General features: G+C 41.9%; 1 protein-coding gene across 3 annotated transcripts in view; it reads left to right on the top strand.

Annotated features, from left to right (window-relative positions):
* TMEM232 (transmembrane protein 232) overlaps nucleotides 1-17,095 on the top strand; it is a 212,682-nt gene that overhangs the window by 126,950 nt on the left and 68,637 nt on the right. The window contains exon 14 of one of the 3 annotated variants that reach the window (XM_084778163.1): nucleotides 4,627-5,393. The exons of the other annotated variants lie outside the window; for them this stretch is intronic. Within the exon in view, the coding sequence (XP_084634289.1) occupies nucleotides 4,627-4,873 (247 nt within the window). The 3' untranslated portion in view covers nucleotides 4,874-5,393. Of the gene's footprint in view, nucleotides 1-4,626; nucleotides 5,394-17,095 lie in introns of those variants that run through there. 3 annotated transcript variants of the gene reach the window in all.

Raw genomic sequence — 17,095 nt, 5'->3', positions numbered from 1 at the left:
TGTGCTCTTTTGTACTATTGGAACTTATATACATTTCCCTGGACAAGGTCATTACTAAGCATTTCATCTGGTTTTTAATCTAACCTTTTCTCCATATTTAACATTTCAAGATTGTTCCCTACGTGTGTTCCAGCCTGTGACAATGTGTGCATTTAATTGGCATAGACATTTAGTAAATTCACTTAGAGATCTGTTTTCTAGACACACAATTTTAGTTTTCTTTCTTGGTTTATATATTGCCTTTTTCCTTTTCTCTTATGTGTTTGTTGCTTTGGTATCTCTCTGAAAATAGATTTTCATCTCAAGTGTGACCCTTTCTTTATTCCTATTTCTACTCAGAATTCTTCTTTGTTTCCTGTTACTTGTGATACTGGCTTTAGGACTACTTTTTTACACTTATTAGTTGTATTTGTAAAAATCTGTTTGGCCCGTTTATTTAAGTACAGTTAGGGCAGTGTTGATGGGATAGAAAAGCATAAAAGCTGTAAGCAAAAGTAAAGGTATCTATCTACCTATCATCTATCTATCTATCTATCTATCTATTATCTATCATCTATCTATATATCTATCATCTATCTCTTTATCTGTCTAATGGAATAGCTATTAAGTACCAAACTGTCACACAAAACAAAATGCGTAAGAAAAAGACCAACCCATGAGAAAAATCTACTTTGTAAACATATATGCAATTGATATTAGAACTTCTAAATATATGAAACAAATATTGATGAACTTAATCACAGAATAAGATAGAAACATAAAAATAATAGATATTTTAATATTTAACATTCAGTAAAAGAAGAATCTGATAGGTCAATATGAAAAAATTGAGTTTGAATAATACTAGATCAAATATATCAAAAGATACCTAAATAACACTGCACCCAATAACAGTAGAATTTAATTTCTTTTCAAGTGCCATGGAACCTTTTCAGAGTTAATCATATCATGTCACAAATAATCTTTAAAAAAAAAATCTAAGAATGTTAATGCCCGGCTAGTGCTCTGGAGAGGGTCCAGGGTAGTTTCTCTGGTGTTGGATGCGGATGCCCTTCTAATTATCTGTTGGGTGGCCAGAGCTGATGGCTCAGGCAACCGATCAGGATTGAAAGAAGAAAAAGGAAGGAAGGGGAAAAAGAACCCAAGGTTTCTTCTCTAGGGACTGGCTGTACTGCGGCTGAGGAGAACTTAAACTGACCACAACTTTCCTATGGCTGAGGCTGTAAAAGCGGCTTCTGGCTAGAAACTGCACAGGGGTCATAAAAGGAGGCTCTTTGATCTGTAGATAGGCCTCTTCGAGGAGATCTCCAATAAGTTGGTGCAAACTTAGGCTTATTAGCCGTAGAAGGCTGATGGCCCTGAGTCTGCTCACTTATTTGCGAATCTATAGAGAAATAAGAAGTAAGAGAGAGATTGAAAATAAACCACGCACACACATACATCCAAGAGAAGAGGATCAGGAGAAAAGGTGGATGAAGTCAGGCGTCTTAACTTCAACTGAAGTTAAGCTGCTCAATCTTTCTTCCTCTGTTCTCCTCAGGTTTATTGTAGACCGTACTTATACTTCTGAGAAAAGGGAATTATCTCATAGTCAAAAGAGTACAATTAATCACAAAAACAGATGAATTCTAAAATATAACAGGTTACATGCTTTAAATATAAACATTTCTTATCTATGTATCCATTACATAAGTTCATGGTGAGTTCAGAATGACGAAGATTGACAGGGTCTAAGGTTAATAGGGTCTGAAACTTACAAGAGTATACAACTTATCAGTTAGGATGGACCTGACTATACATTATCCAGCTATCTCTTAGTTCGTTATAAGCGCAGGACAATAATTTTGTCTATCTTTTATTCTAAGAAACAGAATAAATTCAGACATCTCTAGGTAACTTCATTCCGTATAGGTTCACATGGAGTTTAAACAAATTTGGCTATATTTATGGTGAAATACCAGGATTCGTGGTGCTGTCTGCAGTGGAGGCTTATCTGAAGCCACAAATCTAAGCCTAAGGATAGTAGGCTATCCTTAGTGAGGCATCTGGAGGTCCACAAAGGTATTTATTGCAGCCATAAACTAACTTTAACTTTTAAAACTATTTGAGTCAAGTCAGGAATTCCATAATCAGGGATTAATTCATCTGAATAACAAAAAGTACATCTTCAATAAGATCCTCTAGGAAGTTTGCTCAATCAGAGCTGGTCAGTACCCAGAAAATAACAATTCACACCAATGCCAGATGTATTTATTTTTGGTTTTTCGAGACAGGGTTTCTCTGTGTAATCTTGGCTATCCTGGACTCGCTTTGTAGACCGGGCTGGCCATGAATGTAGTCCTGGCTGTCCTGGACTCACTTTGTAGACCAAGCTGGCCTTAGACTCACAGTGATTCACCTGCCTCTGCCTCCCTGGGTGCTGGGATTAAAGGCATGCGCCACCATGCCCAGCTCTAATGCCAGATTTCAGAGAGATGCAGCGGTGCACAATTGACAGGGCAGTCAGAGATTGGAAGCAATTCTGAGGTACATCACGATACAGACCTTGCAAATACCGGATCGCCTCCAGAGATCTCTCATGCCTCCTGAACTTTCCCAAATCAATGGCTCCTGACAGCATGTCAGAGGCTGGGGGTGCATCATGGTATGAGACCTTGCAAACACCAGATCACCTCCTAGACAGCCCACATGCCTAGTGAGCTCCCTTAACAGGGTGGCTCTTGGCAAAAAAAAAACAAACCAAATTTCCCCCTAACCAACAAAGTACAAATATTAGAAAAATTCTAAGAGTTTGAACACACTTTTGAGCAATAGTTGGGTCAAGATATAAATAAAAAAGGAGATTAGCATTTAGAAACAAAACTAAAATATAACGTAAGTTATGAATAGAGTTGGGGGAAGGGAAGCAAAGCTCAGAGGTCAGGGTGAGAAGAGCAGAGAAGGACCCACAGGTACAGAGTGTGACAGAGCGAGCCTGGGAGCAGGCACTTGCTAATAGGCAGCTCATCCAGCCTGTTGTCCCCACTTCCTTTGGGACCTGAGGGTAACTATCCCTCAGATACAGCTACTTTCCCTGTTGCTTCAGCAGAGTAGAGCACGCTGATTTCAGTGTGGCAGTCTGGAAACACACTTGCAAAGGAGAATCAGGAGCTTCTATCATGTGCTGTGGATAATTTTCTTTTTAAACAGATACTTTCCCTTTTATTTTTAGCACAAAAAATTGAAGACAGAATTGTGATTTTTGGCTTACAAATGACTCAAAGTTGTTGTCTTTTATTCATTTATAAGCATGCATTTTAACTTAAGTGATTTATAGAATTCCCTTCTCATGTGACTTCTCAGAAGGAAATTGATCCCTTTGGCTCTATGTGTTAAACTGGAAGCAGGGTGTTTCTAAGTTAGTTTGTTTGCCCCTTAGGATTCTTTTTTAAATGGAAAAAAATATCATTATGGCTCTTCACTGTTTCATAAAAACTGCAGACAGAAACCAAGGTATATAACCCTTCTACTTCAAAGCACAGTGTTTTCCATTTTCTCTCCTTGTCAATAAAGGTATCTTAAGTTTACTTTAAGGCTGGACCCTTGAAAATCCAAAAGCTAAGTTAAAAAAAAAAGCTTTTATTTCTAACCTTCTCTGTTTCTAAAATGAACATTTTCTATGCTTACATCTTGAATTTGATAATTCCTGAACATTTCTGTATAAATGTAGATCTAGGAGAATAGTAATTTACAACTTTATCACTAATAAAGCCTAGTTGCTCAATACTTTGAAGGTTTCATTTATCCCCAGACAACTAGACAACACCGGGTAAATGCAGTTGATTGTAGACTGCCGGCTTCTGCTGCCATTTAGGCAGATGTCGTAAACCGTCGCGCATGGACAAACCTAATGTCTCCTCGGCAGCCTCCTCCATACGGGCATCTAGCTCCAGAGTGTCGTTTAACCACGGGCACAGGGTAGAAGGTCAAATCCTGGAGACATTTCACTATAGGGGAGGAAAAAAAAAAGAAAAAAAAAAAAAGACTTAAATGGAGGACCTCGAAGCCAAAGGTGGGCAAAAAGAGTATCATGGCTTCTCTTTATCTTACTGATAACAAGGCAGAGCTCTGTAGACACAGCTGGCTGTGCCTAGGACTTGGATTTCAGGAACAAAGACAGCCTCATTGCTGTTCTAGTTTCTAGTAAACATAAAACCTCCTTTTTTTTTAGTGCATAAATGAATAATTCCTTTAGTTTATTTTTAATAAATAAATGTTTATTTATTTATTATTCATCAATCATCTATTAATGAATGAATAACAAATAATCGCCTTAGTTTCTAAGTCCCTGTGTGGTCAAGGCTGGCCTCCCCTCAGCTTTCTGGCGCTGGGATTGTGATGGGCACCACCACACCCAAGCCATCTGGGTTTTGTTGAGTGATTCTTAATATTTAATATTGATTCATATAATTGTTAAGGTGGCAGTTATTCATTAACCTGCTATTTTATAAATAAAAACATAGAAGCCTGTTAGATTTTTAATAAGCATTAATGCACTGGGGCTGGGCAGATACTAACTTTTTAAGCTATCTTGTCTGCTCCCCAGTCCACATCCCCGTAAATACCTGCACATGTTTTGCCAATCAGGGACAATTTGGGAAGCAAGGCCATGTCATTGTGGAAATGTGAGAATTTGCTTGCAAGGATCTTGGGGAACAAGCAATTAACATCTGAATACACAGTCGCTCTGGATCAAGCCCCATGGAGTTTGGTAGCAGCTGCATTAGGGAGGGATGTTGGAAAAACGCCAGAAACTCAGAATTTGGAGCTTGTGGTACTTGTCCGTTTCCAAGGTAAAGAGGAGCCGCTGGGACTTTTGAGAAATCCAGTTTAGAAGAACCTTCATCAAGGAAGAGACCCTTAAGACTTTAGTCCTGGATAGCCCCTGCCACACGATCGAAGATGAATTCTGTTTTCCCCTGGACACTTGGTGCCCTCCAGTAGGGGATCTCTGTGTGGGAGACCACATCGATGTTTATGACTTCTGCCGCTGCCGGCTGCCATAGACAAGGAAGCTTGTTTGGCAGCGGTGCCTGTGACTGCAGACTCATAACTGATAATGAGAAACACTGAAGGCTTCTGTGACAGCCTCTTCCCCTCACCCCACAAAAGACACAGTGCAGACAGGAAGCCATTGAAGATAGTCATTAAAAATGGTGCTAAAAAGTTGCTGAAGTGCCGCTCTTCACAGTTGATGGCTTCTGGTGGGGAAGGCCTCCCTTACCTTTAAAGGGTTGGCCACTGTGTGTTTGATCATGCTTCAGTGAGTACATGGGTGACACAAATAGGACTTGGGTTTTTTGCTTGTCTGTTTTGTCGGGGTGGGGGTAGGGGGGTGGGACACCGGGAAGGAAGGGTGGACCTGGGGGTGATGGAAGTGGGTATGATCAGGCTGCATTGTATGAAATTTCCAAATAATTAATAAAAATATTATGTTGGGAAAAGTGTGATTTTTTCCCCCCCTAATGGTTCACAGCTGATTTTGAAAACATGATGTTGATTAGGATGAATATCTTTAGTAGTCTCTGAGCCTCCGGTTCATTAATAGGAAATTTATGCCAAGCAAGAAGCATTTTCTAATTACCATGACTTTTGCCAAAGCTAATGGGGAAAACTGATACATGTATAGCGAGTTTAAAAAGAGAGTTCTAAGCATTGAATTAGTCTGTTATTGAATATTTTCTGGGCTCGACTATACCTCTAGGATTTCTAAACAAATCTTGTGAACAAATCTGTTTTTTTCTGTTTCATATGGAGAACAAGGCACGAGACACATCTTGTTTTGCTTTTGACTTGTAGTAGTTGCACATACTGAATAGGATGGCCAGGCCAAGGCAGCATTGCTCTCGCCTGCCTTCGTGTTTGGAGTGTTCGTAAATGATGGTGAGCCCAGGTCATCCTACTGTGCAAAGGAACACTGAAACTTGCTCTACCCGAGCATGCTTGGTTGGCCACCACAAAACTTCCATTTGCCCTTCCCCTGTGCTTCCTCACCGGAACCCATCACCAATCTACACTCAGATAAAGTACAGTCGGTTTAACATAATGTCCCCCTGTTCCATCCATTTCCTTGAGAAACTCATTCTTCACGGCAAATGACCTTCTGCGGTACAGAGACTATGTTTTGGTTTTGTTTTTTCTCATCCATTCATGTGTGGGCACCCGAGTCGGTTCTGTATCTTTGCTAATGTGAACAGTGCAATTAGCATACATATGAAGGTAAGCAGTGCTGTGCCAACTCACACTTGGATCCAACAGAGCATCTGTTCTTAAGTGTTTGAAGCATTTCACACCATCTTCCACGGTCATCCTATGCACGTTTCTACCAACGGCGGGGCAGTTCACCCTTCTCCACACCCACGTCAGCACCTGGGACTGTTCGTCTTCTTTATTACAACTATTCTGAAGGGGGAGATGACATCTTATCTGGATTTGGTTCAACATCTTGATTGAGAGTGATCCACGTGTGCTTAGACACCCATTGTTCATTTGTGTCTCCTCTGGCACTGTCTGTTTAGATCAGCAGTACATTAGTCAGATTGCTTACTTCTATGCTAAAAAAGATTTTTTGAGTCATTTATATAGTTCTGAACATCAATCCTTTATCTTTGTGGATGAATAGTCTCTAATTTCTCTGTTTCTGTCTTCTCATGACTCTCCTGCTGTGGGAAAGCCCCTCGGCTTGATGAAATTCAATGCATCTGATTTCTACTTTGTTGTCTGTGCTTTTGGGGTCATTTCTAGAAGACCATTGCCAACGCCACTTGTCTCGCAGTGGGTTTTCTGATTTTGTTACACTGCTTTCCTAGTGTTAGGCATTGCACCATGTGAGTGCTGACCATGGCCTCTGAAAGAGCAGAAGGTGCTCACCACCAATGAGCCGTTCTCCAGCCTCAGGACCGTGTGCTCTTAAGGTGATGGATAGTACAGCACACCACATACACTATGGTACATAACTATCTGCTTTAGTCTTTCTGTTGAGGTGATAAAATACCAAACAAAAGCAACTTTAGGGAAGAAAGAGCTTATGCGGTTTAGAGGTCATAGTCCACTGTCAGTGGTAGTCAGCCTAAAGGAAGACACAGCCCAAGCCAGGGCTGCCCACTAGCGTGCTCAGCTTACATAGCCCAGGACATTGGCATAATAGCACCCACAATGGGCTTGGACATATTAATCAAGGAAATGCCCTATAGATGTGCTCATAGCCAGTCTGTGAAGGCGACTTCTCAATTAAGCTTCACTCTCTCTAGATAATTCTAGTTTCTGCCAAATTGACAAAGGCTAACTAGCATATGCTCATAGAAATTAATTTATGAATCAGGCAGCAAGTAAGATACTAAAACAATAATAAAATGGTTATAGTGGTATTCTGTTACAGTAATTGCTCAGTGTTAAGGTCACCTGTAGCTGATGCAGAGGACCTGGGTTTGGTTCCAGCACCCACCCAGTGGTTTACAACCATCCCTAACTCCATTTATGGAGGGATCTGCTGCTCTCTTCTGACCTCTGCGAACACCAGGCATGTTCATGCTCGCACATACATATATGTAGACAAAACCCTCATACATATAAAGTGAAATACATATTAAATAACAATTACTTAAAACTTTAAAACCATTCATGGTCACACATAATATTTACTCTGTCTTCTGACAGCTTCTTCCTGATTGGTTTGGGTAAGTTAGTTAGCTTCTCGAGCCTTAGGGGTTTAACCTCCAGAGGGCTGTGTGGTGCTGTCAGACTTGTTCTGAAGGGAAGTAGGTAGGTGGAGTGCCACGCACGTTAGTTCCTCATCTTGTTCAATCATTAGCAGATTTTCTTAAGTACTTTTTTTTTCATAAAGTAAGATTACACTACTAAGGTTGTAATAAGGAATAAGTAAAAAGCATCTTATACTTTTGCTTGTATTTTTTTTTCAAGATACAAACTTCCAGAAACCTTCAGAGTACAGTGTTAGGATGGTTTTGTTTTTATCTATTATTTTCCTCTTGCTCCTGTCTGGTTTTCATCACATCATATGCGATGTGTATGTGCTTCATGGCTGTATTAGGTACAATTCTCTTTAAGAACAGGCTCAGTAGACTAGATATATACTATATACATACACTGTAAAAGGCCACTCAGTAGGGTGGTTTACATGGTAGGGGCTGGGTGGCTCACCAATGGCCATCTATACAGGGCAGAGGCTGAAAACTGTAACTCCATGGAGCTGAATCTGTCAACAATCTCAACCTGACACCGAAACCTGGAAGTATGATGAAGACTTACTTGTTTCTAGTCTACCACAGTTCTGAGGAAAGCAGGAGGCTGGTGCCATCAGAGGACAGGGGCAGAGGCAGTGTAGCATGGCGGAAGCAGCAGCAGGAGGAAGGAGGGAGGGAGAGGTGCATTCACAGCAGCCAATGCACACACGGAAGCAACATAGATTTTTGCTCAGACTCTGTATCTGGGCCTCACATTGAGATGTGCATAACTCTGATAGAGGCTCTCTCACTCTCAGGTAACCCTTTTTGGAAATGTCCTCACAATCCCACCCAGGAGTGTTTTCTCTCAATCCCAGATCCTACCAAATTAAAATAAGTATTAACCATAGTGGTTATGCTGTGCAGGGTTATTGGAAAAGTAAGGTGGACATGTCAGAAATTTATTCTGTCAGTCACACTTGTTGCCTTGAGAGAAGTAAAGGGCGTGCAGTGCTTCTTCAGAGAACAGGCTTTTACTTCTTGTCTCTTGTGAGTAATAAGAAACTGATTGTCACATTAGCTCAATCCTGCAAAGTGTTAAAGCTTCTGGAGATTTGGAGTACAAATATCTCTTTGACATACTGTCTTATCCCCCTCTTTGGATACAGACCCAGTAATTGGAATCATGAGTAGGTCATAATTACATTTTTATCTTTTTGAAGATTTCCCCCCAAACATCTGGACTACTTACATTCCCATCAATATATGAACGCACTATTTATATTTTTTATTTTAGTTTAAATTATGTGTATGTGTGCTATCTGAGGGTGTGTGCACATGGGTGCAGATGCTTGTGGAGGCCAGAAGAGGGCAGCAAATTACAGGTGCATGTGAGTCATCCAACATGAGCGCTAAAACCTTGGCTTATCTGCAAGAGCAGTGTGTGCTCTTAACTGTTGAGCTTTTAATTTAATTTTCTTAAAAACTTTTTGTTTGCTATGTGGTTTTGCAGATTGATGTAGTCCCATTTCTTATTTTATTCTGTTGAGATCGAGGAGCTATAAGGTGAAATCCAGTGGCCAGTGATTTTTTAAAAAGTGCTTTATTTGTCCATTTCTATCACACATCTCAGCATCACCCACGGTCTGGTCTGGAAGTCTCCTTGTCTTTGTTCAGCTACTGTTCCTGTTTTAATTGCTCAGGAAGAACTTTGACAGCAGGAACTTTTCTCTGCGTTGGTGGAACCATGGCAAAACTTTAACTCCTACTTTTCACCATAGATATTTGCCTTCAAAGCAACCATCACCCCCAAACTCTTCATTAAAAGTGGAATGATAGGTTGTAGATTTTTAAACACGACACAGGAATTAATATGATATCAGTGAGATAGAAAAACTTATATTTTAAATACAGATTAACTAGAGTCAAAATGACAGCCTTATGGGAAAACAAAATTATGCCACAGAAAACAAAATCTACCTGTTTTGCTTTGTGTTTCACTTTTCATGTGGTCTTTGGTCTGTCAAAGAAAAGGGCAGTATTCAGCTTGTTATAAAATGTTTTTACAGTAGTTGACAAGCATTTATTACCTGTTTGGTTAGAATGAACACTTGGATATGACACTAATCAAATTTTTACAATTGTTCCACTTTCTGAGCTCTCAGAAAACATAAAACCAGCAATTTACAGGACTTAATCTTTTCCTCTTTTAAATACTTGATAGGGTCAGGTATTTGATCTGAGCATGAACTAAGCAAACACCTGCCACCTCTCACGGTGAATGAGGCTGCCAGCTGACCCAGCTGACCCAGCTGACCCAGCTAACCTATCTAATACAGCTAACCCAGCTAACTTATCTAACCCAGCTAACCTATCTAATACAGATGACCCAGCTGACCCAGCTAACCTAGCTTTACCACAGCAGACACTGGCTACAGATTTAAATGGTAAGCAGGAAACAGAGCTCCCTAGAGAAGCCATATTCCTTCGGAAAGCACGAATTGAATGCCTCCATATGCAGGCACTGTGTAAGGTACCACACAATAAAGATAAGGGACCATAGAATAAAGGAAAAATAAGCCATAGCCAGGGGTGTGTCAGCTAGCTTCTGGTCTAGGCTAACATTCATGTTTCTAGCATATCTCCCCAGTAGAATTAATTCAAAACTGTCTATTCCAATAGCTTAGTTTTCATGCACGTCTTCAATTGTTGTTTATTGGATGTCACAGATAAAATGTGTAATAACATAGTTATATTTCTTTCCCATGGGAACTTAAAATCAAGTTTGTAAGATAGATAGCGATTAAAATCATGTATGCACCACAGGGTAAAGGGGTTGGAGGCGTGGTCAGGACTTCTAGTTTCATCTTAGGACACACAAGAAGCATTTGGTGTGCTTTCTGTGGTTGAGTGAGGAGAGGGGTAGGGGGAGGGGGAGGGGTAGGGGGAGGGGGAGGGGTAGGGGGACGGGGAAGAGGAGGGAGAGGGAGGGGGACGGGGAGGGGGAGGGAGAGAGAGGGGGACGGGGAGGGGGAGGGAGGGAGAGGGGGAGGGGGAGGAATGGGGGGAGAGGGGGAGGGAGAGGGGGAGAGGGGGAGGGAGGAGGGAGAGGGTTTCTGACATGGTCTGAGACAATAAGTATTATAGTTAGATGACACTGGGCAAGTTAACTTCTCTAAACATAAATATTTGGGGTTTTTTTGGGGGGGGTTGAGACAGGGTTTCTCTGGAAATAGTCCTGGCTGTCCTGGAACTTTCTTTGTAGTCCAGGCTGGCCTGGAACCCACAGAGATCTGCCTGCCTCTGCCTCCTGAGTACTGGGATTAATGGTGTGCACCACCACGCCTGACTTAATATTTGTTTTAAATAGGGCAATGACAATACTTTTGTTGCTGAATGCTCTTGAGAAATTATGAAGTAATTAATTAAAAGTTATTATCCACTATGGAATATATGCTTATTATATGACATGATAAATAGGGTATGATTTAGGTATATGTGTGTGTAATATGAAATTACCTTGTAGAAAAGAGATTTGTATCACATGTTTATTATAGCACTGTCACAATTAGATATAAAATGAAAAGAACCTAAGTGTCTATTAGCTGAGTGAGGTATCAAGAACAGGTGGGAAACGGAAAAGCAGAATACTATTTGATAATAAAAAGAGTGAGGCCTTGTCACATATAACACTGTGCCTGCAACTGGAGACAGTTATCCTCAGTGAAGCAAACGAGGCACAGAGAGAGAAATGCTGCGCAGCCTCACTGATGTGTGAATTCTTCACTAAGCTGTTGAGACCAGGCTTACAGTTATCAGAGCCTGGAAAGAGTAAAGGGGATGGAATATAGGAAAAGTTTGATTAATGATCACAAGTTACAGATAAGAGAGGACAGTTCTGATGTGTTATTGAACAGAGCAGTCACTATAGACAACACACATTGTGTATGTATATGCATTTAAAAAGCTAAAAGAGCTTTAATATTTTCATTAAAGTGAAATTGTTCCAGGAGACATGTATTTGCTTACCTGATTTATATATGGATATATGTTTATTTAAATTTCACAAGGAGACTCAGTAATATATACAATTTAATGGATAAGTTGAAAAAGTTAATAATGAAAAAGTGATTGTGGTAACATCTGGGATTGTGTAACTACAAAACTATTATGATATTAAAGAGTACACCCTAGTATAATCTAATCTGTAAACAACATGAAGGCATGTATCACACTGGTCGAAACAGAGGAAGAAGGCAGAAAGATTTTTGTCTTTCTAGAAAAAGTAGTATGGTTCAGCAACAGATATGAGGAAGGGAGTAGAGAGGGTGTGTGTGAGAGAAGGGAATCTGATAGCAGCTATCCAACAGAGCCTCCAGAGAGGGAAGGAGGGCGGCAGAGTGTGGCCTGGCAGAGGCGGCAAGCCTGCTCTGGAATATGCTGGGCTTGAGGTAGTGATTTTGCGTTCTCTCAGTAGAAGTGTCAAGTGGGCAGTGCGTTTCACAGCTCTGCTGCTCGGGAGGAAGTGTGGGCTGTGAACGCAGGTGGTGACTGAAGGCGTGGGCGGGAAGGAGCTCTGCTTTGGCAAAAAGCACTGAGCAGGGTGGGTGCCGGGGCTGGGGTGGGATTTTGAGGAATGCTCTCACTTAGTGTCTGGAAGAAGGAAAGTGATATCAAAATGGTAAAACCACACCTTAGAAACAGCCAAGGGAGTGGGTGAAAAAGCCATGGTGTGTGTGTGTGTGTGTGTGTGTGTGTGTGTGTGTGTGTGTGTGTGTGTGTGTGTGTGTGTGTGTGTAAGCTCTTGAGGAGAAAGCTCAGAAGCCCATGGTGATCTTAAGTCATAGTACTGCTGTACTGCTTTTAAAAACTATTCAGTGTGTGGCAGTGGCTGAACTCTCCTCTTTCATGGAGCCGCTGGAAGAAGCACGCTCCTCCAGAAGCTGTGGGGGCAGCTGGCCTGCTTGCACATCTTCCCTAAGCTCCTCGCCAGGGACACGCACAGGCTAAATGCAGATCTCTCCTCCTTCCTCCCTTCCTCCAAGTCCAACCCACTAGTCCCAACCCCAGAGCTGCGGCAGCCCACCTGCTGAGGCTTCTCACCTCTGTCCCCATCATAGGAGACTAAGAAGATCCTGGTGGAACACCCAGCTGTCCACCTTCCTGTGACATCTCAGTCCCCCTCCCCTCAGCCCATCCTGTTCCTATTTCTTAGCTCCCAAGACCTAGGAACACATTTTACCAGGACCCCCAATGACCACATCTATCAGGATCCCAGAAAAATTTCCTCTCAGGCAACACCCAGCCACCACACTCTCCTAAGAACCAGGGAGGGCAACGGAGACCAAGGATAAACACCCTCCCAACAGAGACAGGACCAGATTACCAGCAGCTAGAATCACAGTCTTCCCAAACCCAGACGCCTGGACACCAGAATTGAAACAGAAGCAACAGCCAGGACAAAGTGTGTCCACTGGAGCCCACCAACCCAGCACGGCGGGGATTAAAGGCATGTAGCGCCACCCCTGGCAGGATTTTATTTTTCTTTTAAGTTGAACAGCATTCCATAGTGTATATGTGTAGTATTTGTTAGTTGTATGTGCTATTAAGAGTATCCGTGCGTCTCTTCTATTACGTGGTTTAGCAGCACTGCCACAGAGACGCGCAGCTGGGGAACTGCCTTTGCCCGGAGCTGTTCCAGTTCTAGTACTGAGTGTCTTCCATCTTCATCTGAGAGAAGGAACATGACGCTAAAATGAACCAAACCTTGGGAAGGACTGTTGTCAAACCAGAGGCCTTAATCTGTGGCAGCATATGGCAACGGCCAGAAGAGAACAAAGGGGGCAGGATGACACGAAGGCCTTAGAGTTGTGTTTCACGTGTGCCTTCCTGACCCCCAGGATACACAGCTGCTGAGGTTCTAGCTGCGTACTGTGCCTGTGCCTTTCATTTAGAAGTTTAAGTTTCTGCGTTCTGAATTGTTTTTACATTTGCTTCTGTTTCCCTTCGCCTATGCCTGTTCTAAGTGGATGCGTCTGTACCCAATGCTAATCGTGCCTTTGATCTTTAATAAGTTGTCATATCCATTTATCATTCTCAACAGCTTCCACTTTCAATGCTAAGACTGTCAGTGCAATATAAGACCAGTAATTGGTAAGCATCCATCATTTCTAAAGCGATGTGTCACTAAGTTCTTGGCACTCCACAGCAGTTCACTAACCTGAGTCTTGTTGAGTCAGAATTAATGTCAAGTGGCTTTGGTTCTGTTTACATTGATGTAAAAGAATTCAGAGGGAAAAGCCTACCTCAAGCATTGAGATTTTTACTAAACCATTTATGTAAGCAAACGGGCGTTGTCAGACCGGACCCTCAGCGTTGCAAGCATGCCTGGCTGACGAATCAACTGCCTGTTGTCGTACTGTCATTAAGATGGAGAGATAGGCTAAGTGAACCACAAGGGGACAGCCGCATGGTAATTGCAGAAGCTGCTTTTCTCTCTGGGATGGAAACAGTTTGGGATGCAGCCAACAGTGACCTGTTAAGAATCTCTTACTGAAGCCCGGTACACTTACAAAACACATCCGATATTCCCTCGCGGTTCCCAAATGCGTGTTGGCCTCATCCTAGGAATGGTCACCTTATGCCAATATATAAAATACAGGAGAAAAGGAGCATAAACGAAGGGGTCCGTGTTGCACTCAGCTTCCACCATAGAATTTTATTTGCCTAGGAGAAGCAAGGCAGCTGACCCGGTGAAGGCCCTGCGTCTCCCCTGGCATTCTATGAGGTGTCCCCTGAGACACCGCAGTTGACTGTGAGGTGAATTTACACAGGCATGGAGACCTTCCTCGTTCTAGCTTGAGAAGAGGCAGGAGCAGCACAAGTGGCTGAATAATTGGGTTTCCAGAATCTATTAGCAAACTTCTACACTGGCTTTTGGAAGTGCTTCAAAATCTCCACCGTTGCCGTTTCCGGTCACTGCATGGCGCTTGGTGTCATGTGGAACTCTAAATGTAGCTGGCCAAGCGATCAACACAAGCTAATAGAGAGTCAGGAGTAAGGGCGTCTGTGACAAGTGCGTGCATCAGAAGGAAAAGCCACACAGAGAACTCTCAAGCTCCCTTTCACTTCTCTTGCTCGGTTTTATGCTCTTTCTATTGACTGGCCCAATGTAAAAACAGTGACCGTCTCTTCAGTTCTGGTTACTAGGACCCTGTTACTATTGCACCCAAGCCAAGATGGACTCGGGGAATAGTTTTACTATACATTTGCCCATCCTCTTCCACAGATCAGTGAGGATGGCCCTGTAGCTCAGCGTTTTATTACTACCTGGTTCGATATGTTCAGAGGGTGATAAATTAATAAGCCCAAAACAATGGTCACTTGGCTTGAAGATATGATAGGAAAGGAACATAAAGACAGAACATTATATTTTAGGAAGGAACATAGTTACGTAGGTGGAAGCATACAGAGTGCTCAAGGCACTTTTCTCTTCTTTCTCTGGAGTCAAAGATTCTTGTAACTCACCTGACTCAGTGGCGTTTCCAGTCATCAGCAACGGCAACTGCTCAGTGCCTGAGCAAGGCTCACTGCCAGTGAACCCCACAACCCTCCCCTTTAACTGTGGCCACATGGTATCAGATGAATGGCATCTGGAAAGAGGGAGCAGCTATTTAATTGATACAGGTTCAGACTCTTGACTTGAGTGATCTTGTCTGGCTGTCTTTATCAGTAACCATGGTGGAAAAATTGTCATATTTTCAAAGCAATGTATGTCAACACTCTGTAACAGTGCTTATGCAGTGGATACATTTAGATCTTATTAGGCAATTAACTGATAATGGGTAAAATTAACCTTAAGTGTATTAGTGCGTTTTCTACTATGAGCTATCTCCTCTACCCCAAATACAATTTTATTTAAGAATATCTACACTTAACAATATAATGGTGTGGCTGAGAAACTGACTAAGCCATTAAATGTAGATGCTTAAATGTTGCGTGGGCATTGGTGGCCATCTGTAATTCCCGCCATGGAAGACAGAAAGAGGTGATTCCCTGAACAGGCTGGCTCATGTTACTAGCCATATCCAGGAGCTCTGGGTTTGATTGAGAGACCCTGCCTCAAATAGTTATGTAGAAGAGAGTCATTGAGGAATATTCTTGTTGATAATCTCAGGTTTTTACATGCACACATCTTTATGTTCATGTACACCTTCATCAAAATACATATAAATATGTACACCACACATATGTACATGCAAAAATTAATCTAGGTATAACTTATTAGAAATATACACAAATGCACACACATAAGTATTAAAAGTTAACTATAGTACAAAGTTGGAAGGGAAATTATTCAATTTAATATTTGCTTTTAGTAGTGTGTGATAGAAAGTGATCTTGTGTGGCTGGAACACAGAGGGGTGCTTTAAGTACCATAGCCTTGAAAGAAAGCAAGTTAGCATTAAGGAGTCACCGACTGAGAGACCAGCTCAAAGCAATAAATCTAATATGTATTAACCATAAAGAAATAGACTTAGATGTTTATGTCTGGTTTAGACATCCTGGCCAGAAAAACTCTTAAATTATTCAGTTCCCTTCACCTCTCATATTTTCTTCCCTAAGCCCAAACTAGATAAAAAAAAGATTGGTACAATTCTGCATAAATGTGAGTGTGGCTGTGCCTATTGCAGGCCACCACAGACAGGACAGACCAATTGCTCTTTTCTATTGGGTTAATAAACAGTTTAGGTTGGTCATGCTTGCCTGCATCCTTTGCCACACTGACCACCATGATTAATACGACAGATATCCTCTTATACCGAGACCTCGTAGTTCATCTCTACTCATGAGGAGTCCAAACAGCCAGAGACCACAGAGGGCTGTCTGCAGCTTAAAGGCCGTTCCCAGGAGAGGCTTACAGGAGTCACCAGGTCCAGCGTCCTTCTCATATCCAAGGGGAGTAGAATTTTATAGCACTAACTGACTTTACCAAGAACACACAAGATAAGAAGCAGGACAGTAGATGTGGAGTCAGAACCTAAGATTTTTCTCAGTGCCATTTGGGGAAAAATTCTTTTAATTTTGTAGAATTATAGTGATGCTCTAAAGTTTGAAGTAAGCGTTTAGGGAAAAAAAGGTATACGTGAAAAAAGAGCTAACATGGCTTTTGTTGATCTCTTGAGTAAGGTGCCTGGGCTACCTGAATAAAAAGAAACTTGTCACCATAGTTTTGTGGCAGCAAGATGGCTGCTTCTCTGCATCATCTTGTTTGGCGTCAGCGTTTGGCTATTTCATCAAACACTTGGTATGCATGTGTCTGTGACAGTACTGTCGGGAGACATGGAAGTTGGGGTTGGTAGACTGAGGCGAGA

Source organism: Acomys minous (genome assembly GCF_964271855.1).
Source record: "Acomys minous genome assembly, chromosome: 4".
Lineage (NCBI taxonomy): Eukaryota > Metazoa > Chordata > Mammalia > Rodentia > Muridae > Acomys > Acomys minous.
The sequence above is the reverse complement of the archived record's forward strand: the minus strand, read 5'-3'. Positions and strand labels throughout refer to the sequence as shown.